Raw genomic sequence first — 26973 nt, forward strand, 5'->3', positions numbered from 1 at the left:
TGAGGGCCAATTTAGAGAAGGGAAGGATTAATAAGGACATGCTTTGAATCCAGTAAAGATTAGAAGGCTGGAAATGTGGCGGAGACAAAGGCTGCTCTTTTGCTCTTAACAGGAGGTCATTTTTATATCACCTTCCGGCTTTCCCTCTTATTCTCTACAGAAATTTTATGCCCTCACATCTGTGACCTTGCTGCAGCCGCTGTTCCCTGAAGTCAAGAAGGTGGTGATTACAGCTTAATTCCCCCTCGTACCCATCCTTATTCTTTCTTCATTTCCTTCTGCAGCACTGAAAAATGGCTTTGTGGATAGTGAAACAAAGCTTGGTGTTGTGTTTTTTTTTTAATGAGAAGAATATTATATCAAGATGCTGTGGTATTACTTGCTAGAGGAAAAAATGAAAACCTAAAAGCAGGAGTTCCTGCCATCAGTAGCATGCCAGGAATAAATGCTGTAAAACTGCTAAAAAGTATCTTCAGGCTCAGCAGCTAACTGGAGAAGTTAACCATCTCAGCTGCTGAAGATCCCTTAGGGATTGACAGCATTATAGGCACATTTGGACACAACACTAACCTTAGATTGGAGCAGTCCTCGTACATAGAAGAGCGTATATTTATCTAAATTAGCTCTTTATATCTCAGGTTGAAAGGTATATTGTATAGCATTATAACATTGTTTTGGATGGCATCCAATGTTATTTCTTAATTGCACCATACTCTTATGGTTAGTAACTCTTCTTGTAGTAATTTAGCAGTGAATTAAATAGACATGTTATTTCTACTCTCAAAATGACAAATAAGATGACCAGTGGTTATGGCTTTTAATATTAGACCTAGGACTTGCAAATTCTCCCCTACAGTCTGTTGAATTTGGAATTGATGGTATTGCAATCCTTTACTTGTGTAGATAGTAAAGTTTTTTGTTTTCATGTTGGCTTCATCAAATGACACTTGCAAAGTCAGATCCTGTCCAGATCTGGTTTTGCATCTCCCTTCCCTCCCCAGACAACTGACAATCCTTACTTTTCTCTGTCCCAATTTTCTCCATATTTATATGTCCTACCATTCTCCTTGTAGCCCATTCCCAGGATGACTTCTGGTGCTCTGTAATAGCGTGTGACCACATAGGGTGTCATCATGAAGCTAGTGCCTGCAGTCCTGGCCAGTCCAAAATCCAGGATCTTCAACGTACAGTCTGATTTTACCACAATATTACTTGGTTTTAAATCCTGAAAGAGATGCAAGAGAGAGAGAAAGGGATAGGCATTAGCCTCACACCCACAATATCATTGGTTTTTGTCTATTGAGGGAGAAGAGTGTGAAATGAAAGACCCCAGAGGGCTTACAGCTGGCTGAAGATTATTCATTGGTTAGGCAAGAAAAGTAATCAGTATTTCAGCAATCGCCAAAAGTTTGATAACCACACAAGGACCTCATTTAACATTTTTGGGGACAACTGAGAGGATCAATAATGGGCCAGTGATGCAACAAAGTGGTTGTGTTTGTGTCTGTAGATGACCAGACTGAGCCCAAGGGTAAGGCCAAATGCATCGCAAATCATGTGTATCTACACGCCCGCAAGAGACCTAAGCCCACCTTGAATGCCTTTTATTCCCATTATTTCCCTTGACCGTTAGTAGCTCAGATGTTTATAGAGAGCTTAAGCTTGCAAACTCATTTGAACTGCCTGATTTCCCTGGCCTTTGACAGTGTCATAACTCCTAAGTGGAACTAGGTAGACAATAAGGAAGATGACATTGATGGAAATATGCAAGATCCATTATTTAGGCAAAAGGGGCTGCAACACTTATTAAGATCGGAGAAATGAGACAATGGTTGCAAGTGAATCAGGTAGAGGCCTTCCAGACTCATTGGAGTGAAGGGGTGAAGGTATAGCCACAATGAGACTTGCAAAATTTTGTTATAGAAAAGGTAAAAGTTCCCCTACCACATATGTACTAGTCATTCTCGACTCTAGAAGGCAGTGCTCATCTCCGTTTCAAAGCTGAAGAGCCAGCACTGTCCAAAGACATCTCGGTGGTCATGTAGCTGGCATAATTAAATGCCAAAGGTGCATAGAACACTGTTACCTTCCCACCAAAGGTGGTCCCTATTTTTCTACTTGCATTTTTTACAGGCTTTCGAACTGCTAGGTTGGCAGAAGCTGGGACAAGTAACAGGAGCTCACTCCATTATGCGGCGCTAGGCATTCGAACTGCTGAATTGCCGACCTTTCTGATTGACAAGTTCAACGTCTTAGCCACTGAGCCACTGCGTCCCGGAATAATGGTATAGTAGGGCACAATTTTCACATCACTATCTTTTCCACTCACCTAAGGACCTAAATATAAGGACTACATTCATTATTTCATTTTTTTTAATATGTTAGCATCAAAACGGATTCATTGAAAGTCAATGCCGCATTTTTCTGATAATAGAGGATTTAAGGAGCTCACCCCGTTATGCGGCACTAGGGATTTGAACCGTTGAACTGCCGACCTTTCTATTGACAAGCTCAGCCTCTTAGCCACTGAGCCACCATGTCCCTTGTTTATAGACAATCTTTGTTATAGACCATCTCAAAAATTAATTTCTTGATATGGTCTCACAGACCAGGATTTTCAATATTATTGATTATTTTAGAGGATTTTGGGTGAGGAGTGACCTTTCCCTTTAGTTTCTAAAACAACAGAACTTGTACTTTTGCATGTCTTCTATCTTAAAAACCTTGATACCATAGCAAATGTAGTTAGAATAGATTTCAGGGATGCAAACAACGAATTTAGGGTTCCATGTGCTCTCCTCTTGGGCTTTGAAATCTACACCGCTGCTCATTCCAGTGTTTCTGGCTATGATAAAAGTACAATAAAAGCTTTGAGATGGGCAACGTCCATGAATAATAAAGAATGCATAAGGGTAACATTCATAATTTTCTTCATTTCATTCTTGTGGGAAAATCGTTTTTACTTCCATAGAGAGAGGCTGTCTTACCCTGTGAATGATTCCTGCAGAGTGAAGGTGTTTGATACCACACAGCATCTGATAGAGCAGGTAAGACATTCTCTCGTGATCTAACTCCATTTGAATCACCTGGCACAAATTGGCATCCATCAACTCCATTACTAAATAACTAGACAGGAGAACAAATTGACATCATCATTCTTTGAGATGCTTCTGGTGTAGCATTCCTTTCTACAATTTCAACCTTTCACAAATACCTGATAAAACCACCAATTTTTTTCTTCATATATTGCTTGGCCTATTTTGTTTGTTTATTTGTATCCCACCTTTATTATTTTTTACAAATATATTCAAGGCACTGAATATATCCAACATGTCTTCCTCAGGGGTGAAATCTACTTATCTTCCTTACCGGTTTGGAAGTGCACATACACATGCATCACATGAGCATGTAGAAGGTAAAAACACATTATTTCCTGGTTAAAGCCAGGAAGTAATGATGCCCAGGGTGGGTGGGCAGAGCTTTGCTCTGCCATCGCTACCAGATTACTGAACTACCGACCACAATCCGGTCAGATCTGAGAGCATTTCCCCCCTGGTCTTCCTCCTTCTATTTCTCCTATCCTCCTCACCACAGCCCTGTGAGATGAGTTGGGCTGAGAGAGAGTGACTGGTTTAATGTCCTTCAGCTGGCTTTCAAGGCTGAGATGGAACTAGAATTTGCACTGTCGACTGGTAACTGGCCCAAAGTCACCAAATCAGCTTTCATGACTAAAACAGGACTAGAACTCACCAACTGCACCTAGCTTTCATGACAAAGGCTCACGGTTTTATGCTTTCTAGCCTGGTTCCTTAACCACTAGAGCAAACTGGCAAATTGCTTGTCCTCAGTCACCAAATGATAATATACAGTATTTTACATCATACCTTATAAAGAGTGGTTTATGGCTTAACATTAAGCTTGAAAAACTTAGTTTCTTTAATAAAGAAATCAAGAGTTAGAACAATGTGTAAACCCAAATTCTGACTGGCAACATCTTTGTCACCTGCATTGTTTAAATAGATAATATCTAGGGTTAGATTCTGAATTTTGGCCTTATTTCTAATCCTAAATATATTTTTACTGCAATAATTATTGTAACAGGCCTATAACTTTCCTTTTGCTTTGTTTAGGTATATATGGAGTAAGTTCACACATCTCATTAAATCTTTGAGTTATTGCACTTATTATCTTTTATATATATGTCTCTGAAGTTTGGTAATTTTAAAATGTGTTCAAAATATTTGGGAGAGGAATTGGTGGCCCAGTCAAGATTTGTCTTTTCTCATCATAAATGAGGACAACAAATGAATTTCTATATTATTCAGATTTGATTATGTGCCAAGCAAGAGAAAATAATATTCAATAGAAATATTAATATTTTTTTTCTGTCAGATAATTTTAGAGCCATGATTATCATAAACTCTGATGAAAGAAAGTGTTTCACTTTCCATTCTACTCTTCCTCTTTCTTTTAAAGTGAGATGACTTAAAGGTGAATTGCCACACTTTCATAATCCTGCATATCTCAGGAAATTCAGAAGGAAGTCCCATCACAAAGCAATTAAATCAAATTCCTGGGAGCCATTGCCTATGTATGCATCCTGCATACATATTTCTTCCTCATTCCCTGTAGCTTATTTATACATTTGCCCAGCTGTTTCTATTAGGATTCTCAATGGCCGTTCTCTATTATTCTATTCCTACATCAAGCTGTAATTGATTTCTGAAATACCCAAAGTAGCAGAAGCCTAGAATCTGCAAAACTCAAGATTGCCTTGAGCTGCTCCTTAAGCAGTTTCTAAGAAAGAGCAGCTTTTTATATTTTGTTGTTCTTAGCTCTCAGTTTTTCCTGCAAGATACCCAAGTGATTACCATCCCTCCCTCGCAGCAAAGTTTCTCTCGACTGCATTACTTACACATCCTGGAACTCCTCCAGAGATTTCTGTGGTGTAAAGACATTTAATAAACTGATAATCTGAAATGCAACAAGAGACAAAATGGAGAGAAAAGAATAATTAAATATTAATGGTTGATCAGGTTAACACAGACTGCCTTACTGTTTCCAGTTTACAGTATCCTATGCAGTAGAAAGAAAGGTAAAAAAAATTCAACCATGTTTTCTTCCTAGCTAAGAGTTCTGTGACTACATTTTCAGCCTCAGTGGAAGGACAGGTAGAATTTGCAAAACCATGAAACTTCTCTGAAATTTTAAACATGGATCAGAAGCTTAAGAGGAAACAGAGAACCTTTTGAAGAATGGCAGTTTGCCTATTAAAACGAAAGGGTCATTGCTAAAATATTGGCTTCTACAGCAGTTACTAATTTAGCTGCTATTTAGCTAACTATAGATAGGATTCTGCTGCTATTGCCATTTTTGAATTCCTACGTTTAGCTAGATTGAAGGATGTATCTATTAAGACTGAAGGATATACCCAACAAATGTTAATTTAAAGCCTAAATCTGCTGAGGTATATCCTTCAATTTTGTTGTCAGCCAAATTTGTTGTCAGGGAGGTCTTGAAAGTTAACATTAGCATCTGATATTAACGACAAAGGCTGGAATAGATGATATGGATATGTGACAATTTGTTTCTTTCACTGTCAAGGTAAATCTGGGGATGAGGTTGATAAAGTGCTAATAGTAGGCTGTATAACTAAAGAGTAAAATTGAGGTTCAGGTATTTAAATGACACCACACAAACTCAGACTAGAGAATTTGACAGCAGTTCAGAAAATAAATGGCACAGAGTTATGTTTCACTTTTGTTCTTCTTCCTTAAGACTGATAATTTTGATATCCTGATTATGTATGTTCCTCCTTTTGGTCTGGGACTTAATTTCTATTTGAACTGGACAGATGTTTATTTGTGATTCTTTGCCTACAGGGCTCCTGATTTAGGCTTTGGGACTAAGAGTTTATGAGCCATTTTCTAAATTGTACACATTTACTTTCATTAAAACTGATCCCCTCTTTCCTTTGGGAGATATTTTTAATGTGGCCATATGAAAATGGAATTTCTCTTCAATAACGTATGAGTTTGCTACAATATTGTCATGTATTTGCTTAGATCAGGGGTGTCAAACTCAAGGCCCGTGGGCCTGATCCAGCCCATGAGATGCTTAGATCTGGCCCATGGGGCTGCCCCGGAAACACCGATCTGCGGTGCCTCTGTCAGCAGAAACAGAGCTTGGGGGAGTTTTCACTGGCAGAGTGTTGCAGGAGTCCGTCATGACCAAAAACAGAGCCTGTGAACACATTTTCGCTGGCAAAGCACTTGGGCCACAGGTGCCCCTGACACAAGTGATGTCAACCTGATCACGCGACCCTGGTCACACCCATTACGGCCTTCAAGATTAAACACTGAGGCAGCCCTCAATGAAATTGAGTTTGACACCACTGGCTTAGACATTTTAGTTATGTTTTATTCTGTAGTTATTGATAAGTACAACCCTGAAAGATGTTCATTCATTTTACATAGCCAGTACTTTTTTTCACAGGAGTAAAAAGGTAAAGATAAAGGTTCCCCTCACACATACTTGCTAGTCGTTCCCGACTCTAGGGGGCGGTGCTTATCTCTGTTTCAAAGCCGAAAAGCCAGCGCTGTCCCAAGACGTCTTTGTGGTCATGTGGCCGGCATGACTCAACGCCAAAGGCGCACGGAACACTGTTATCTTTCCACCAAAGGTGGTCCCTATTTTTCTACTTGCATTTTTTACGTGCTTTCGAACTGCTAGGTTGGCAGAAGCTGGGACAAGTAATGGGAGCTCACCCCGTTACGCGACACTAGGGATTCGAACCACTGAACTGCCAACCTTTCGATCGACAAGCTCAGTGTCTTACCCACTAAGCCACCGCGTCCCTTTTCATAGGAGTACTGGTAGCCTATTAAAGAGCTCTAAAGAAGAAGCAAAAAAGCACTTAAAAAATGAAAAGTTTTGAAGAAAATTTTCTTGTTCTGAGAAAAGGGAATGAGAGATGGAGGAGGTATAATGGCTAGAAAACCAAAAGGAATTCTACAGAGTAGGGAATGATGAAATATAATTATTTTTCCAAAATGCTCAGTCCAAGACATCTGAAGTGGATCAAGAAGGTTGTTGATGGACAAATCATCCAGCACAGATGGCACCAAGAAAGATGGATTGGGAAGGGGGAGAGAAAATTCTGCCAGAGAGAAAAATCCACCAGTATGGGTAGCCCGTTACTTATCTCTAAGAAGGAAGGGAATTTAGGCACAGGGACAGTAGTGAATTTACATTTAGTCAACATGGTAGGTTGCATGCATGTGACTAGGCGAAAACTAGGCAACTATAAAATGTTTAGCTTAGCCAGAGTTAAATCTTTAGTTCAGGTTGGAAGAAGAAATATTGAGGAAAGAAATTTGACCTATCTATCTAGAAAATCTCAATTCCAGTGCTTGCATACCAAAATCTGATTCAATCTGATAAATTGGATTTTGAATTCAAATGGTAAATTTACAATTGCTTACGATGATGGGTGTATAATACTCTTTTTCCTGTATGGCATATCACGGGCCAGTAATTTGACGTCTTGCCACAATGAAAATAGCAGTACAGCCCATGAGCAAGAAAAGTATTAGGGATATTAGTAACTAGTTACTAAATCTGCACTACTATTAATCTTCTCATCGTTCCTATCACCCATCTCCTCCCACTTATGACTGTAATCTTGTTGCTGGTATCCTTAAGATTTATGTTGACTCTTTCCCTATGATTATCATTAAGTGTTGCATCTTATGATTCTTGACGAATGTATCTTTTCTTTTATGTACACCAAGAGCGTATGCACCAAGACAGATTCCTTGTGTGTCCAATCACACGTGGCCAATAAAGAATTCTATTCTATTATTATTATGTATATGCTTTAAAAATAAATTGGAAGAACAGCTTTGGACCTTATACAAGCATAGCATCTCACTGAAATTCATGAAGGCAGGCACATCTTTTTCCTATGAACTTAAGAGTGCTTTAAAAATTTAATTAATTCTTCCTCAAGCGGTGGTCTGAAAAAGTATTTGTCACATTAATGTAGATAGGTACTCTGTTCATGCGTACACAGGGTTTGAACATTTCTTCCAAAGGTTTTCCTAATTATGCAGGGGCCTAAAGCTGTGTCTTGACACCAGTGAGACAAAACATAGAACACAGATTAATAGGTTTGGAAGGGCCTTAGAGGTCTTCTAATCCAACACACTGCTCTAACAGAAGACCTTATATCAGGGGTGTCAAACACAAGGCCTACAGGCCAGATCCTGTCCACCCAATGCAAAGAAGAAACATCGGGCCAGCGTGGCTTCAGCCCAGTCTACCCAATGCAAAGAGGAAACATCGGGCCAGCAGTTTGGGGAATGGGGTCAAGCTGGCCATGCCCAGTGAGTGGCATCAAGGTGGTCATGACCCCCCCCCCGGTTGATCACACCCACCCAGTCAGCCATGCCCGCCCCCGCCCCAAAGTCAACCACAGCCCTGATGCGGCCCTCAATGAAATTGAGTTTGACACCCCTACCCTATCTCATTCCAGACAAATGACTGTCCAGTTTCTTCTTGGAAACCTCTAGTGATGGAGCACCCACAACTTTTGGAGGTAAGACATTTCACTGATTAATTATTCACACTGTCAGGAAATTTCTCCATAGTTTTACATTGGATCTCCCTTTAATGATCTTCCACCTGTTACTTCTTGATCTGCCTTCGGGTACTTTGGAGAACAGGTTGTCTTCCTCTTCTTTATGGCAGCATCTCAACTATTGGAAGACAGCTATCACATCACCCCTATTCCTTCCTTCTCTTTGTCAGACTAGACAATACCTAGTTCCCTGAATCATTGTTTTCTAAATTTTGTAAAGGAAAGACTTAGGGAGAATGGTTGAAATATTTTGTGACCTAAATGAAGGCAGGGTAGTATTTCACAGCTGTTTTATTTCTCATGAATAATTTTTGTCCTTGGTATTAATCCCGATTCTATTCAGTTGCTCTCCCTAGGAAGGGAGACAAGGGCAAACCACTTCCGAAAACGTTGCCCAGAAAACTGCAGGGACTAATTCAGCCGGTCACTAAGAGTCAACATAGGTTTTTCACTCTTCCCTGGAGAACTTCCATTAACTTTAAAGGAGAACGACTTTCCACACGGAAAGCATAATCAAATATGCTGCTCCATGGCTGTACTATAATAACATTTTCTTCTTGCCACAAAGAAAGTATGTATGTGGTGCTTTCCTAGACATCTGCTTTGGGAAGGGAATAAAGCATCTGTGATCACATCTGCATTTCAGCATTCTATCCAAATCTATGTGTTTGTTAACAGAATATTTTTTTAAAAAAATATATATATTAATGTTTGCTAGTACAGAAAGCCCTATAGGATTTTGCATTTAAAATAATGAAGGTTAGACAGTCAACTTTGCAGCAACGTTTTAGCATGATCTTTTTCACTTAGTAGTGTGAACTATACAGCCTTCCAAGTCCCTTTCAGCAAAGGAATACTTACATTTTTGTGATTCACACACTTCATGAGAACTAGCTCCCTATAAGCCCGCTTAGCATGTGTCTGATTTTGAAATGGCCTGCTGAGCTTCTTGATAGCCACATTTCTGTCCAGTACAGCATCATATGCAGCACTAAAACAAGAAAAAGAAAATGACAATAGAAGAACTATTAATCTCTGACATTCCCATTCAAATATCATTGCCTGAGTTCGATTCACTTCCAATATTTTTTAATATTGGAATATTTAATATTTAATAATATATAATATTTCCAATAGAATTTTGCATTTCTTCAACAGCTCTGCTTTCCTTCCAAGACCAATTTATTTGAACAAATATGCATCAATACAGCTTAGGAAAATACTACTAGTATTTTCCACTATTGCCAGCCTCAATAGTGACTACTATTGAGGCTGGCAACTCAGTTGTTAAGCCAACCTAAGCGAAAAGAGGCGCAGTGGTTCAGTGCCTTAATGATGCTGGAGATGGTCTCTGCTCCCAGCAGTTTGAGTCCTAGCACTGTGTGGCAGGGTGAGCTCCCATCACTTGCCTCAACTTCTGCCCATCTAGCAGTTTGAAAGCATGTTATATGCAACAAGATATATGGGTGGAGTGGAGCAGTGGAGAGACGAGCTCCAACTCGTCTCTCTTCAGTGGAGAGACGAGTTGGTGCTCTGCACAGGCAGTCATATTCCTGCCGGCTCTGAACCTTCCTGGTTGCGATGGCCTTTTGTGAGGCAGCTCTTGGGGAAGGAAGGAGGCCTTTGATGCTGCTGCACAAAGAGCCACTCATCTTTCTTTCTGGTACGAAGCTAGCTTGCATCTTGGGAAGCGCGCAAGCGTGTACCTGACAGAATTGGTAAACAGGCAGCTGAACTACTACTCTGCAATAGCGCTAGAGTCTCCTGGCTAATGTAGCAATGCTATATGCTAATAATAATAAGTGAAAAAACCACGTGACCCACACTGTGCTTACAATTTTACTTCGGCTATCATTTATTTTACTGCATCAAAAAGCTGGGACTCAAAATAGGTAGGTGAGTGTGTAAGATTTCTGGAACTCAGCTCAAAAGGAAGCCAGGTAAAAAGACAAAATCTTCACAGACTTTCTTGGCAGAGGATTGATTAGCAAAAAGAGAATTGATGTTTGTATTCAGAGTTATTAGAGACATTGGTTGAAAGAGGTTGTGAAGGACATAAATGTGGGCACTGGTCGAAATCACTATCGTAACTATGAACAGGTACTGTCCAAGGCAATCACTAAATGAGGACTATCTGCGTGCTTGTTCATTATTTATCCTGGCCCTTAATTAAATCCAATTTATTCCAATGTAACTTGTTTTATAAAGTATATATAGCCTTACTAACCCATATTCTCATTGATATTAATTTACAGTGAATTGTGTGCTTGTCCAAACTCTGATCTGAACTGGATTCGGTCTTGGAATAAAGAAGATAATCTTTATCTCAATTCACTCCTCTCAACCTATTAAGGGAATTCATTCTTTTATTCTGGGAATTGAAGTCTGATAAAATTAGAGGGCAATAGATCAGGAAAGGCTGCTGAACGTTCCTGATAGCAATACTGTTTCAATGAAGTTTATAAAGGGGCTTCTAAGAGGGAACAAGAAATAAACATATTTTTAGAAAATGTCTTTATTTATTTGACTTGTTTGCCATACACTCGCCTAGAAGCTACTCTTATTAGTACATTAAGTACTCTTAATGCTACTGATTAGTACTATTAGAGTACTATTATAAAACTACTAACTAAAACTCTACTAAAGAATAAAATGTCTCTTCCTTTAATGTTATTTCTAATTTCATCTAATGACAGGATCACTGGAGGATTAAACTGCTTTGGCATAGTTTGAGAAAATGCATGGATAAACCTAAAATTTTATGCTTAAAAAAATGGAATGTTGGACTTATGCAGTAGTAATTTCAGGACATTGACCCGAACCCCCCCCCCCCAAAATGAGGTTAAAGAAATATTTATGTAGAAATATGTATTTATCTAGACCTTTGAACTCTGGTGTTGGAGAAGACTCCTGCAAGTCCCTTGGACTGCAATGCGATCAAACCAGTCAGTCCTAAAGGAGATTAACCCTGACTGCTCTTTAGAAGGCCAGATCCTTCAAATACTTTGGCCACCTAATGAGAAAGAAGGACTCACTGGAGAAGAGCCTAATGCTGGGAAAGATTGAGGGCAAAAGAAGAAGGGGACGACAGAGAACGAGGTGGCTGGATGGAGTCACTGAAGCAGCAGGCATGAGTTTAAATGGACTCCAGAGAATAGTAGAGAACAGGAAGGCCTGAGGAACATTGTCCATGGGGTCACGATGGGTCGGACATGACTTCACAACTAATAACAACAAAGAAAAATCACAGTTGCTTGAACTTGTTTCTTACCTTTTCACAGAAGACATAATGTTGAAAAGAACATATCATCTATGTTTAATAATTAATTTATTGCCAGGAAAAATTAGGGGAGGGCGAGAGAGAAATAAGAATTCCCAGTTCTATTTATTAAAAGGAAGTGCCGTTCAGAAAGAGAGGCTGTAAGAAACCTATGTCTCCATCCCCAGCTTGTAAGATAGTAGGCTGGTAGACACTTTAATCTATATGTCTGAGGTATAACCATCATACATTTCAGCAGCCGAATAATCCACTATTGTTAGTGACTTTTAAGCTCAATTCTCACAGGAGATGTTCAAGCTTTTTTCCTCCCCTCTCCTTGGAAAAGGAGAGTCTCATTTTCCAGAATTCCCCTTAGTCTCCTTAAAACTATGACAATATAAAGGTTCAATCATTTGGCCAGGGAACGAAAAAGCCACTAGAGAGAGTCTAGCTCTTATTGGCTCTCTTGTTCCATTAATGTGTGGCTAACATTCTTCATGAATGTTGCATCTGACGCACAAGAAATAAGGGTAAACAAGATCCTCCCCCATTGCCCCTCTCCTCACATCAGCTTGCTTCAATCAAAAGCAGCCATTTTTGAGACTGCAAATTCCCAACAAGCATCACAGGCTGGCTGAATTCTCCGACCTTTTCTATCGAATTGAATATTTCAATCATGGAGCGCATCATCATTTCAAGCAAAAGGTTGCAGCCACGTTCCCAGATTGCTTGAAGATGCATAATACAGAGCCCTGAGCTTAAATAAATCCAATGTAACATGGCTGTAGCATATCTCCCCACCTACCATTCATTTCTACTTGTAATGAAAAAAAAAACAACCCAAAACTTATTAAGTCAGTAATGGAGCAAATATTTTATTTGTTCATCCTCCACATTTTTTTTTAAAAAAGCAAAGAAATCTAAAAGAAAGATGTATGCCATCAATAATCAGGGGAATAAGCTTTCTCTGAGTTGAATATATTTTCAAGGTCAAAATAGTTTCAGTAGTAACAATTCCATAGGTTTTTTTACATACCGTGTTTCCCTGAAAATAAGACCCTATTTTATTTTATTTTTTTTGAGCCCTGAAATAAGTGCTTGGCCTTATTTACAGGGAGGTCTTATTATTTTGGGGCATGTGGAGCAAGACGGGGCTCCTTTTGCCATCTTACCTGATTTCCAGCTGTCTCCCTAACCCTAACCAGACAAAATGACGGGGACCAGCTGTGCATGCGTTTAAATATTTTTGGGGAGGGCTTATTTTCAGGGGGGGTGTATTTTAGCACACACACTCAAAAGCCCAGTTGGGCTTATTATCTGAGGAGGTCTTATGTTCAGGGAAACATGGTAGAATCACGCTATTTATTTATCTAATACATAGGAAACAGGATTATACAGGTGTGGCCCAAACACAAGCCTTATTCCCCCACTCACCCCAAGAGTTTATCTTCTAGTAGCTTACTAACATAAAACACTGCCTTCTATTGGCTTAGGCTAGCTTCGTTTCTCTTGCCAGAATTAAAGACAAAGGTCTTTGCATTATCTACATCAGACTCAAGGAAATAAGAATGACAGGAGTTACTTTTCAGCAAGTTACTTTCTTTATTGTTGCTCACTTATACACCGGAATCTTGCCAGACTAAAGCACAAATCTGCATAGCTAATAGATATACTCATGAAAGGCTAGGGAGGTTCTGCCTTGTCTCTGTTTCTGCACACCAAAGTTTCCAAGCATTTCAGGATGCTCGTAATATAAGGCCTACCACAAAAAATAAGCCCCAGTTAAGATCGTCAGTCACACAGATGCATTTAGTACCATTTCCCCCAAAAAATAAGCCCTAATGCATCTTTCAGAGCAAAAATCAATATAAGATCCAGTCTTATTAATTAATTAATTCTGTACAGTGATACTTCAGTACTCGTCCGTAATTCATTCCGGAAGACGTGACGAATATTAAAACCAACAGGTACCAAAAAAAGCACATGATCTTCGGCCAAAAGAAATAGTATGTCATTGTGATGACGCTACATATTTTCATATTTGGTGGACTTGCAAGAAAATTAAGGTCTTTTGGATAAGAATTTGGTGGATTATTCAAAATGTACTGAAGAAGAAGATAAAGTTCCTGCCACAATTTTTCCTTTTGGGAATTATAACGGATTGTACAGGGATTGAGACTAAATTGATTCTGAATTTAATAACAGCAGCAAGACTGTTGATTGGACAATACTGGAAGAAAGAAGAGATACCTACAATAGAAGAATGGATACTGAAAGTTATTAATTTGGCTGAGATGGCTAAAATCTCAGCGTTTTTAAAAGACAATACGCAGGAAAGATATTTAATTGAATGGAAAAAATGGATTGATTATCTACAAAACAGATATCAGATTAAGAAATATCAGATTGCCTTTGAATAATTAGAAAGTTATTTTATGTAATGGGGAGGGGGTTGGGAGATGAAAAGCTTTGGATGTGGTTATTTGGATTGGAAGGGAAAATTTTATTCTATGTTTGGTTTATGTATAACAATACCTTGTGATTGACCCGGGAAGCCGGGGGGCGGGGAGGGGGGGAAGGGGTTTTGGGAGGAGGGGAAAAAGGGGGAAAATGTTTTTGTTTTTTAAAACTCTTTCAATAAAAAGAAATAGTATGTCATAAGGCAGACAACCTCAGCAAGTTCTTATTTGCATATCAACTACCAGGAGAAAGACGAGTGTTGAAAGAAGATTTCTGCTTCAAAACCCGTCAAATACCAAATTCGCCGAGTTTTAAACAGTCAAGTGCTGAGTTAGGACTGTACTATTTTCCACCACAATCTGCTACTGTTTCTTTTCACTGGAAATTCTACGGAATCGTCAGCTTTCTGGCTGCAGAGTAAATGCTTTGCCACGAACATTGGTCATTTCCTATGATCTCTTCCTCCACACGCAAACATATTCACATGCTTACGCAATAACACTTAGACTTACCGCTTCAGAATGGTTCACAGCCCCCTCTAAGCCGTTTACAGTGTCAGCATATTGCCCCCAACAATCTGGGTCATCATCATTTTACCCCCCTCAGAAGGATGAAGGCTGAGTCAACCTTGAACCTGGTGAGAGTTGAACTGCCAAATTGCAGTCAGTCAACAGAAGTAGCCTGCAGTACTGCATTCTAACCACTGCGCCACCTTGGCTTCAGACTGAAGTGTTCCTGCACAGCTCACTTTTGGCGTGGTAGCAGTATATCTTTTTGGACTCTTTCGCACTGATTTATGTTGGTTCTGCCGCAGTTGTTGTGAAAGCTACCGGGGAAATCGTCTGCCCAGCACCCTCAGATGCCTGCTGTGTAACGACATTCTTGAAGCAAGTATCAGAAATCAAATGACAATGGCAATAGAAAATCAGTAGGGATAATGAAAACTGGAATCTCCTGCTGGCAACTTATTTTCCCACCCAGTATTCAAAAAGAAATGCAGATAAGCATGCCTTAATTTTGGAAAATATTTTTTGCCTGATTCTTTCCTCTTCAGACCACCTGTTAGATTGTGTTGATAGTCTAATTTAGCAAATAAGGTTTTTTTATACCAAAATTTAGAAGATAAATTCATGAAGGCTATAGGGTATCAAATCCTTTCACAATGATAATCCTTTATGTATACCCTTTGGCCCAAATTCTTAGCCCTCAAATCCCACTGTAATAATATACTCCCAAATACCCTTCTATACGATGTGTAAAATACACAGGAGCACTTAAAGATTTATCCACCCTGAATACAATATAAGCCCTGACATAAATGCATTTCTCTCCCTTGTTTCTCCTCTTTTTATCTCTATTTCCATGCCCATTGTTTTCCTTTAGCTATTTCCCTATGTTTTAAAATGTAAGCTCCTTCTAGTACAGACTACTAAATTTTTTATCACATATTGATTAAAGAAAGGAAGGCATTCTTTAAGTTAATTAACTTAATTCACTGATTAGGGTTTATGAAATAATATGGCTTTATATATGTTGTCTCAAAGGTGCCTTTTATTTTTCAAAAAGCAACCTGACTGATATTTTGAGGAGGAAGAATAAAAAGTCATTTCACTTCCTAGGCAGAAAGCTTCGTCAGTTGTATCTGCATAGGAAGCAAAGCATTTCTTCTTCTTCCTCAAAAAAATCAATCTAGTTGCCTTTCAAAAAATAAGAACCACCTTTGAGACAACTGTTACCTGAATGACTGAGAATCTCTTAAGACACTTTACATATGTTAGAGTTCAAAGTTAGCAAAGCAAAATTATTTATTATTGCTCTGTCCCCTTGTTTTGACTTTCATTCGTTCAATAATTTCCATTGTAGAGGGAGCGTGCCAGTTCAAAATATGGATTGCCAGTAAACTTAGATTTTCACTTAGATAATATGTGAACTTGGGTGCAACATGGGATATGGCCACTGCCCTGTATATAGTAGCAGATTGGCTGTTCTTGCGAATGGACTGAGTGAACTGGAGGCCAAAGCATTGAGATTTTTGTAGCTATCGCAGTTACCCCATGTGAGAATGACGAATGGCTAAACATTTGTGGTACAGGTAGTCCTTGACCTACAACCACAATTGAGCCCAAAATTTCTGTTACTAAGCAAGACAGTTGTTCAGTGAAATTTGCCCCATTTTACGACCTTTCTTGCCACAGTTGTTAAGTCAGTAACACGGTTGTTAAGTGAATCTGGCTTCCACATTGACTTTGCTTGTCAGAAGGTTGCAAAAGGGGATCACGTGACCCCGGGACCAGTGGTGGGATTCAGCCAGTTTGCACCTATTCGGGAGAACCGGTTGTTAACTTTCTAAGTAGTTCGGAGAACCAGTTGTTGGAAGAAATCTTATTTTGTTTTTTTCCCCACTTTACAGGGCTAATCCTGCAAGGAAGGCAGGAAGGGAATATTCTGGTGTTGTTTCTAGCCTAATCTTTATTGCCCTGCTTATAGAAACTGCCTCTCTGGTAAACCCTTGTTACATTGTAACAGCTAAGACTACATGCCCATCAATATGAGTGATGTTGAGTTGGCCACGCCCACATGGTCACATGACTACCAAGCCACGCCCACCCAGCTGGTCATTAGGGCAGGGAACCGGTTGTTAAATTATTTGAATCCCACCACTGCCTGGGACACTGCAACTGTCATAAATATGAGTCAGTTGTCAAGTGTCTAGATTTTGATCATGTGACCATGGGGATGCTGCAACGGTCGTAAGTGTGAAAATGGTCATAAGTCACCTAACTTCAAACAGTCACTAAATAAACTGCTACAATAGAATAGAATAGAATAGAATAGAATAGAATAGAATAGAATAGAATAGAATAGAATAGAATTTTTTATTGGCCAAGTGTGATTGGACACACAAGGAATTTGTCTTGGTGCATATGCTCTCAGTGTACATAAAAGAAAAGATACGTTCATCAAGGTACAACATTTACAACACAATTGATGATCAATATAGCAATATAAATCATAAGGATTGCCAGCAACAAGTTATAGTCATACAGTCATAAGTGGAAAGAGATTGGTGATGGGAACTATGGGAAGATTAATAGTAGTGCAGATTCAGTAAATAGTTTGACAGTGTTGATGGAATTATTTGTTTAGCAGAGTGATGGCCTTCGGGGAAAAACTGTTCTTGTGTCTAGTTGTTCTGGTGTGCAGTGCTCTATAGCGTCGTTTTGAGGGTAGGAGTTGAAACAGTTTATGTCCAGGATGCGAGGGATCTGCAAATATTTTCACGGCCCTCTTCTTATTTATTTCTTTATGTGAATTTGCACAAAAGCTATACAGAAAGTCCTTTAAGATGTGTGGAATTAAAACTCCCAAAATTCCCCAGCCAGCATTCTGGCTGAGGGAATTCTGGGAGTTGAAGGCCACAGATAATAAAGCTGCCCAAATTAAGTTACACTGGTCTAGAATCATTGTAATCTTACTTGTTATACCAGCAGAAAAATGCAGAGAAGGAATGAGGGCAACAACTGAGCCATTGAAGAACAAACTACTGAGTCTGGGGAAAAATAAAGAATGTAAGAAATACTCAAAATAACTCTCCCTGACTATGTTAAGAATAAGTTAAAGTACAAAGAGACTTTATCAGGCTTTTAAGATTCTGATAAAAAAAAAACCCTCTATGACTGCAATAAATTGAATTTGAAAACTCCTAACAACTCCTGTTTCTTAACCTTGCCTGCTTCTAGGGGATAACAAGTACAATATTTACAAAACCCGTTTGAAAGCATAGCTTGTGGATTTAAAAATGTCATATTTCTGGAAGGATTTATAGTGAAACGTCTGGCTTAAATTAGCCTACTATCTGTATAGCTGCTGTATAGTTTTTTAAAAAATATAGCAGCTATATTTGTATTTTTTTAAAAAATATGAGAATTCTAAGTCAGCTAGGGTTTTATCACAAAAGCTATAACTTAACTTTAATACCTAGAATTAAAAAACACTGGTTTAACATAAATCAATTGTGGAGGAGTGTATGAAAATGAAAAAAAAAACGCAGTAGAAATCAATTTTAACGGCCAAGTTTAATTGGGAGAAATATTACTTTTAGCTAAACACATAAATTGCTAAAGCCAAAACAAATGAACTATGGACAAAAGTACCATGATATTATGTGTGTGTATCTTATTGCTATGAAAGTCATATCATTCATACATTACATTTAGTTATAATATACTGTAGTTCATTAGATGGTGCTTAGAGTTTGTATAACCATGGTTTCTGTACTATGCAAACCATGCTAACTCATTCAATAAAGTTGAGGGGTCCCCAACCTTTCGGACCTCAGAGACCACTAAATTCATAATTTTAAATCCCGCGGACCACTGATATGATCTGCCTAATGACCGGCTGGGTGAGCATGGCTAGGCGGGCATGTGAGTGGGTGGACATGGCCGGCCTCTCTACTCACCCCTCCCCTCCCAGCCACTCCTCGCCTCTCCTCCCAGGCTCCTTAGAGCCCCAACAGGAAGCAGTTGTTGGAGCTAAGCAGCCACCATGATTAACAGTTGGCAAAACAGCTCAGTTCAAATTGGATCTGACCGAGGAGGCTCAGCAGAAGCATCTCACTGAGGACTAGGAGTATAGGTTTTTCAAGCAGAGGGAAGACCTGCAGGAGTGCAAGGCCAGGTACAGGTGCATGGGGGCCCAGTGGGCTAAGATGGTCAGCCAGTTCCAGGCCATGATGCAGTCCTACTGAAATGAGGCCCTTCGGCTCTTCCCCAGCAGCGGCACTTCCCTCCAGCCTTTGCCCAAAGCCCCGCACCAGGAGGCTGAAGCAGACCCCAAGTCAGAATTTCTGTCCCCCTCCAACCCACACAAGAAGACCCCGAAGGGGGAAGACTCTCTGCAGCAACACAAATGTTCATTCCACGTATCTGTCCCAAGGGCTATAGTTTGAGGACCCCTGGTTTAGTGCAATATAAAAAATGCAAATAATTTTTCTGCAGACCACCAAAGTTTTCTCGCGGACTACTGTTTTGCTTATGAAACAGGCTAAAGCCGTGATGGCGAACCTATGACACACGTGCCCCAGGTGGCACACAGCGCCCTCTCTGTGGACACACGAGCTGTTGATCGAGCTCAGCTCCGCCGTGCATGTGCGTGCATCTCCTGCCAGCGCTGGTCATCAGGTCTCTGCCGCACATGTGTGGGGAGAGGGCACATGCGTGGGGGCCACACACACATTGCATTTTGGGAGTTCAGGCGCACGCTTTGGGTACTGGATCTGGAAAAGGTTAGCCGTCACTGGCCTAAAGCAAAAGCACTCCAGAATTTCCCCAAATTTAAATATGAATAATGTGACATAAGCAAGGACATACAGTACATCAGAGAGGTGAGTTGAGAGAATAAAACAGAGAAAATATAAATCTGCCTTCTTCAACTTAGAGCCCTCCAGATACGAGACTTGGCTCAATATCTTGGGAGGAAAACTTGAAAAAGACTGCTTAAAATTAAAAGGGGAGCACAAAGAGAAAAAAAAATTACTTGTTTAGCTATTATAATTACTTAACATTAGAGAATTCTTAAATGATTGATCATTTCTAAATATTACATACTAAAAATAGTATTTTGACTTAGAATAACAAGAGTTGAAAGGGACCTTGGAGGTCTTCTAGTCCAACCCTCTGCTTAGACAGGAAACCCTACACCATTTCAGACAAAACGGTTATCCAACATCTTCTTTAAAACTTCCAGTGTTGGAGCATTCACAACTTCTGGAGGCAAGTTGTTCCACTTAATCCTTAAAGCGGTGATAACCTAACTTCCACTTTATTGTTCTATTTTAATTTCAAGCATGCAATAATTTTAAACCTCAACAGCACTGGTAAGAGTCCAGACAAAGGTTTTTGTCCCCTCTTATTTTAAGATATTAGGCCAAACATTTGGCTTCAAAAACAAGGATGTAGGACCAATGGAAGATCTGTAGGGACACGATAAGATTCAACTGTTGAAGATTAAGACAGCTATTCATTTGATGAAAGATCTGCTGGGAGCAATTTAAATTGCAATGAGTTCCTTAGAGAAAGATCAGTATATAGATATATGAAACCAACCAACCAACCAATTTTCTCTCCACGATCTGTGACAGCAGGAACACCATCTCATCCCAAACATTGCTTCTGTATAGATTACTGGGAGACCTGTTTAAATGCATCTGCATTCTTCACAACCGTGTATTTTGTTATTGTATTCATCTATCTCTCCAAATTACTAAAAGTGTAGAATTGTTAAATTCTGCTAAGAAGTATTGCCAACATTCAAATGTGTGGGGAGGGGGCACATGCGTGGGGGCCACACACACATTGCATTTTGGGAGTTCAGGCGCACGCTTTGGGTACTGGATCTGGAAAAGGTTAGCCGTCACTGGCCTAAAGCAAAAGCACTCCAGAATTTCCCCAAATTTAAATATGAATAATGTGACATAAGCAAGGACATACAGTACATCAGAGAGGTGAGTTGAGAGAATAAAACAGAGAAAATATAAATCTGCCTTCTTCAACTTAGAGCCCTCCAGATACGAGACTTGGCTCAATATCTTGGGAGGAAAACTTGAAAAAGACTGCTTAAAATTAAAAGGGGAGCACAAAGAGAAACAAAAATACTTGTTTAGCTATTATAATTACTTAACATTAGAGAATTCTTAAATAGAATAGAATAGAATAGAATTTTTTTTATTGGCCAAGTGTAATTGGACACACAAGGAATTTGTCTTGGTGCATATGCTCTCAGTGTACATAAAAGAAAAGATACGTTCATCAAGGTACAACATTTACAACACAATTGATGATCAATATATCAATATAAATCATAAGGATTGCCAGCAACAAGTTATAGTCATACAGTCATAAGTGGAAAGAGATTGGTGATGGGAACTATGAGAAGATTAATAGTAGTGCAGATTCAGTAAATAGTCTGACAGTGTTGAGGGAATTATTTGTTTAGCAGAGTGATGGCCTTCGGGAAAAAACTGTTCTTGTGTCTAGTTGTTCTGGTGTGCAGTGCTCTATAGCGTCGTTTTGAGGGTAGGAGTTGAAACAGTTTATGATTGATCATTTCTAAATAGTACATACTAAAAATAGTATTTTGACTTAGAATAACAAGAGTTGAAAGGGACCTTGGAGGTCTTCTAGTCCAACCCTCTGCTTAGACAGGAAACCCTACACCATTTCAGACAAACGGTTATCCAACATCTTCTTTAAAACTTCCAGTGTTGGAGCATTCACAACTTCTGGAGGCAAGTTGTTCCACTTAATCCTTAAAGCGGTGATAACCTAACTTCCACTTTATTGTTCTATTTTAATTTCAAACATGCAATAATTTTAAACCTCAACAGCACTGGTAAGAGTCCAGACAAAGGTTTTTGTTCCCTCTTATTTTAAGATATTAGGCCAAACATTTGGCTTCAAAAACAAGGATGTAGGACCAATGGAAGATCTGTAGGGACACGATATGATTCAACTGTTGAAGATTAAGACAGCTATTCATTTGATGAAAGGTCTGCTGGGAGCAATTTAAATTGCAATGAGTTCCTTAGAGAAAGATCAGTATATAGATATATGAAACCAACCAACCAACCAATTTTCTCTCCACGATCTGTGACAGCAGGAACACCATCTCATCCCAAACATTGCTTCTGTATAGATTACTGGGAGAGGTGTTTAAATGCATCTGCATTCTTCACAACCGTGTATTTTGTTATTGTATTCATCTATCTCTCCAAATTACTAAAAGTGTAGAATTGTTAAATTCTGCTAAGAAGTATTGCCAACATTCAAATGTGTGGGTTTTTTTTGCAAGGTTTAAACTCAAAGTCCCTCAGATATTTTGTCCGGGCAGAAAACATGCAAGAAAACATGCAAGAAAACATGCAAGAAAACATGCAAGAAAACATGCAAGAAAACATGCAAGAAAACATGCAAGAAAACATGCAAGAAAACATGCAAGAAAACATGCAAGAAAACATGCAAGAAAACATGCAAGAAAACATGCAAGAAAACATGCAAGAAAACATGCAAGAAAACATGCAAGAAAACATGCAAGAAAACATGCAAGAAAACATGCAAGAAAACATGCAAGAAAACATGCAAGAAAACATGCAAGAAAACATGCAAGAAAACATGCAAGAAAACATGCAAGAAAACATGCAAGAAAACATGCAAGAAAACATGCAAGAAAACATGCAAGAAAACATGCAAGAAAACATGCAAGAAAACATGCAAGAAAACATGCAAGAAAACATGCAAGAAAACATGCAAGAAAACATGCAAGAAAACATGCAAGAAAACATGCAAGAAAACATGCAAGAAAACATGCAAGAAAACATGCAAGAAAACATGCAAGAAAACATGCAAGAAAACATATATATATATATATATAACTGTAACTTTGTTGCCTGTATCCTTACGATTTATATTGATATTGTTTCCTGATTGCTTATTTGTACCCTATGACTATCATTAAGTGTTGTACCTTATAATACTTGATGAAGGTATCTTTTCTTTTACGTACACTGAGAGCATATGCACCGAAGACAAGTTCCTTGTATGTCCAATCACACTTGGCCAATAAAGAATTCTATTCTATTCTATTCTATTCTATTCTATTCTATTCTATTCTATTCTATTCTATTCTATTCTATTCTATTCTATGTCCTATCCTATTCTATTCTCTCTCTCTCTCTCTATACACACACACACACACACACACACACACATCACAAAGTAATTAAATATACTTTTTTCACCAAACTCTTCTTCAATCTATATTCAAGTGTAAAGAATAATTATCAGGTGCAAAAAAAATCAGGAACTAGGATAGAGTTCAAAGGTACTGCAAGTTTATTCCATGCTATCTATATACATGAATCTGAACTACTAATGCTCAAGGTGATTTGGTGCCAGATAAGAGTCAAGGGACTTCAAGAGGGCCTTTTCTGGGGCAAACTGATGATGCACTTGACCCCAACCTTGGGTTCAGCCTGGTCATTTAATCATATAACGACAGTCCAAAACATACTTAGGGACAAACACAGTGAATCTTAAGAATGTTCATGTAAAATTTAAAGAGCTTAATTGGACAAACACAGTTTAATACAGGGGTGTCAAACTCGATTTAATTGAGGGCCGCATCAGGGTTGTGTTTGACTGGGGGGGGGCAGAATGGGTGTGGCCAGGGTGGGAATGGCCAGCTCAACGTCACTCATGTCAGGGGTTAGGCTACGACAGCCTCCTGCATCCTTTGCCAGCGCAAATGGGGCTCAAAGTGCCGTGTGCAGCCCTTCCAAGCTCTGTTTTGCACTGGCAGAGGCACAGCGGGCCGGTCCTTCATTGTTTCCGGGGCGGCCCCACAGGCCAAATCTAAGCACCCCACAGGCCAGGTCCGGCCCCACGGGCCTTGAGTTTGACACCCCTGGTTTAATAGGACTGTACTATTCATTTTTTTCCAGTTCTGAATTTAGTAAAACCTGGTGACAGTCTAGGATTTTTTAAAAAAATGTATTTGGTCTCCTAAGATTCTGGTGAATGTTTTTAGAGTTGCCAGATTGAAAGCCAAATATTCACACGTAAACCAGTACACGTACTGAAATGACACACTCCTTTTCCAAGTGCCAATCAATTAACTTGCACAAGGTGACATCATGGAAATGTTTGGAGGTTCATTAAAATAGATACAATTTCAGTGATAAAATTAGAACAGGGTTTAGAATAGACCAGGGAAGATTAGACATGATCCATGTACAGAAAAGATAACGTCTGTTCAGAAATAAGGAACGCATGCAAGAAAACATGCAAGAAAACATTTCTGGACAAGAAACGGAATTCCTGTTGGGTATTTTACCAGAGCTACATAATAAAGGGAATATATATCTAATTTTACATGTGTTAACAGCAGCAAGAGTTGTTTTTGTACAACAGTGGAAAAATGAAGAGGTCCCTACAGATGGAAGTGTTATAAAAAAGATATTAGAATGCGCAGAGATGGATAGATTAACATTGAAAATAAAGGAGAAGGAAGAAACAGAATATTTCTCAACATGGGATTTTTTTTGCCCAATGGCTAACTAGCAGAAACAGAGGTTAGAAACTAAAAAGATTAAGAGAATGATTAATCATATAACCAAAGCTTCTAATATGGTGTTCACCATCACTGGTTTAGGGTCTCCTGCTTCAGCAGGGGGTTGGACTATAAGGCCTCCAAGATCCCTTCTGACTCTGTTATTCTGTTATCTTCCTGCCTAGAAGTATGTCCTGCATGCAGGTAAAAGCAGCCATGCTTCCATCCTTGCCCTGGATTAAGTGGATCAATCCCAGTCAATAAGTTTCCCCAACAATGGAAAATTATTGGAAAATGAACTGCCAGGAAGTATCCTGCATCTGAAGGCAGCTCTTACAATGGTTCAACTAGCAGAGTGATGGCGAACGTTTTAGACACCGAGTGCCCAAACTGTGTGCGCGTGCACGCCCAAACTGAAAGATGTGCATGTGCACAAATGCACGGAGATGCGTTTGCGCATTCACGGATATGCACACGCATGGGCATGCACGTGGACATGTGCAGACATGCACACATGTGCAGCAGAGACCCAGGCCGGGGCATCCCAACGTCGGCAGCACAGCAAGAAATAAGATCTTTTTACCAGGTTCGCCTGGTTCGCCAGTTGCGCCCCTTTCTAGACCGGGGTGCCCTATGCACAGTCACTCACGCGCTCGTTACATCTCGCTTGGATTACTGCAATGCTCTCTACATAGGGCTCCCCTTGAAGAGCATCCGGAGACTCAACTGGTCCAGAATGCGGCTGCGGGTGATAGAGGGAGCACCTTTGGCTCCCATGTGACACCCTCCTGCGTAATCTGCACTGGCTCCCAGTGGTCTTCCGGGTTCACTTCAAGGTACTTGGTGACCATCTTCAAAGCGCCCATGGCATAGGACCGGGATATTTACGGGACCGCCTACTGCCACCATTAGCCTCTCACCGACCAGTGCGCCTCACAGGAGGGACTCTCAGGTGCCGTCCGCCAGGCAGTGCCGACTGGCGACACCCAGGGGAAGGGCCTTCTCTGTGGGGGCTCCCACCCTCTGGAACGAGCTCCCCCCAGGATTACGTCAACTTCCCGACCTCCGAACCTTCCGCCGCAAGCTTAAGACACATCTATTTATCCGTGCAGGGCTGGCCTAGGGTTTGATTTTTTTATAAATTTAATTTTAATGGGGTTTTGTATTATTATTTTTTTTGTTTACATTTATATCCCGCCCTTCTCCGAAGATTCAGGGCGGCTTACAGTGTATAACTACTATTATAGTTATAATAATAACTATTATTTTAATACTATTTTAACTATAGTTTTAAATTTGGCCTAATGGAATAAGTTTTTTAAATGTTGTTTTAACATGTATTTATATTATATTTTATGTTTTATAAGGCTGTAAACCGCCCTGAGTCCTTCGGGAGATAGGGCGATATAAAAGTTTGAATAATAAATAATAAATAACCGCAGATAACCGCCCAGCCACCCTGTTTAGGGTGACCCGCTCGCTCCTCCATCAGGGAGCGGTAGAGGAACCCTTAAAGGGTCGAGCTGAGGAATTTGGACAATATCTGTTTGATAAAATCGCTCAAATTCGGGAGGGGTTGGACACAGACTGGGTGGATCCAGGCGGGGTGGAGGAGGCAGGTCTTGATGTTATTATCTGGGATGAGTTTGATCCTGTGACTCCTGAGGACATGGACAGGTTAATGGGGAGATTGAATGCGACCACATGTTTATTGGACCCGTGTCCCTCCTGGTTAGTTTTGGCCACCCGGGAGGTGACACGAGGCTGGCTCCAGAAAATTGTGAACGCTTCTTTGATGGAGGGTGTTTTCCTGCCGCCTTGAAAGAGGCGGTGGTGAGGCCCTCCTCAAGAAGCCTTCCTTGACCCAGCTAGTTTATCAAATTATCGTCCGTCTCCAACCTTCGCTTTGTGGCAAAGGTTGTCGAGAGTGTGGTTGCACGACAGTTGCCCCAGTACCTGGATGAAAATGTCTATCTTGATCCATTCCAGTCCGGTTTCCGGCCTGGTCACAGCACGGAAACAGCCTTGGTCGCGTTGGTTGATGATCTCTTGAGGGCTCGGGACAGAGGTTGTTCCTCTGTCTTGGTCCTATTAGATCTCTCAGCGGCTTTTGATACCATCGATCATGGTATCCTGCTGCGCCGACTCGAGGGACTTGGAGTGAGGGGCACTGTTCATCGGTGGTTCTCCTCCTACCTCTCCGACCGGTCGCAGACGGTGTTGACGGGAGGACAGAGATCAACCCCAAGGCGCCTCTTATGTGGGGTGCCTCAGGGGTCGGTTCTCTCACCTCTTCTGTTCAACATCTATATGAAGCCGCTGGATGAGATCATCCGTGGTTTTGGGGTGAGTTGTCATCTATACGCTGATGATACCCAGCTCTATATTTCCACCCCTAACCATCCCAACGAGGCTGTTGAAATGATGTCCCAGTGCCTGGAGGCCGTACGGGTTTGGATGGGGAGGAACAGACTCAGACTTAATCCCACCAAGACCGAGTGGCTGT

General features: G+C 40.1%; 1 protein-coding gene across 4 annotated transcripts in view; it reads right to left on the reverse strand.

Annotated features, from left to right (window-relative positions):
* Positions 1 to 26973, reverse strand: part of MAPK10 (mitogen-activated protein kinase 10) — a 145943-nt gene that overhangs the window by 64303 nt on the left and 54667 nt on the right. For all 4 annotated transcript variants that reach the window (XM_058192087.1, XM_058192086.1, XM_058192089.1 and 1 more), the window contains 4 exons: positions 9503 to 9632; positions 4916 to 4974; positions 2988 to 3126; positions 1060 to 1225 (listed from right to left, as the gene is read on the reverse strand). In XM_058192087.1, coding sequence (XP_058048070.1) covers positions 1060 to 1225; positions 2988 to 3126; positions 4916 to 4974; positions 9503 to 9632 — 494 coding nt within the window. The remainder of the gene's footprint in view (positions 1 to 1059; positions 1226 to 2987; positions 3127 to 4915; positions 4975 to 9502; positions 9633 to 26973) is intronic.

This window comes from Ahaetulla prasina, chromosome 8, assembly GCF_028640845.1.
Source record: "Ahaetulla prasina isolate Xishuangbanna chromosome 8, ASM2864084v1, whole genome shotgun sequence".
NCBI lineage: Eukaryota > Metazoa > Chordata > Lepidosauria > Squamata > Colubridae > Ahaetulla > Ahaetulla prasina.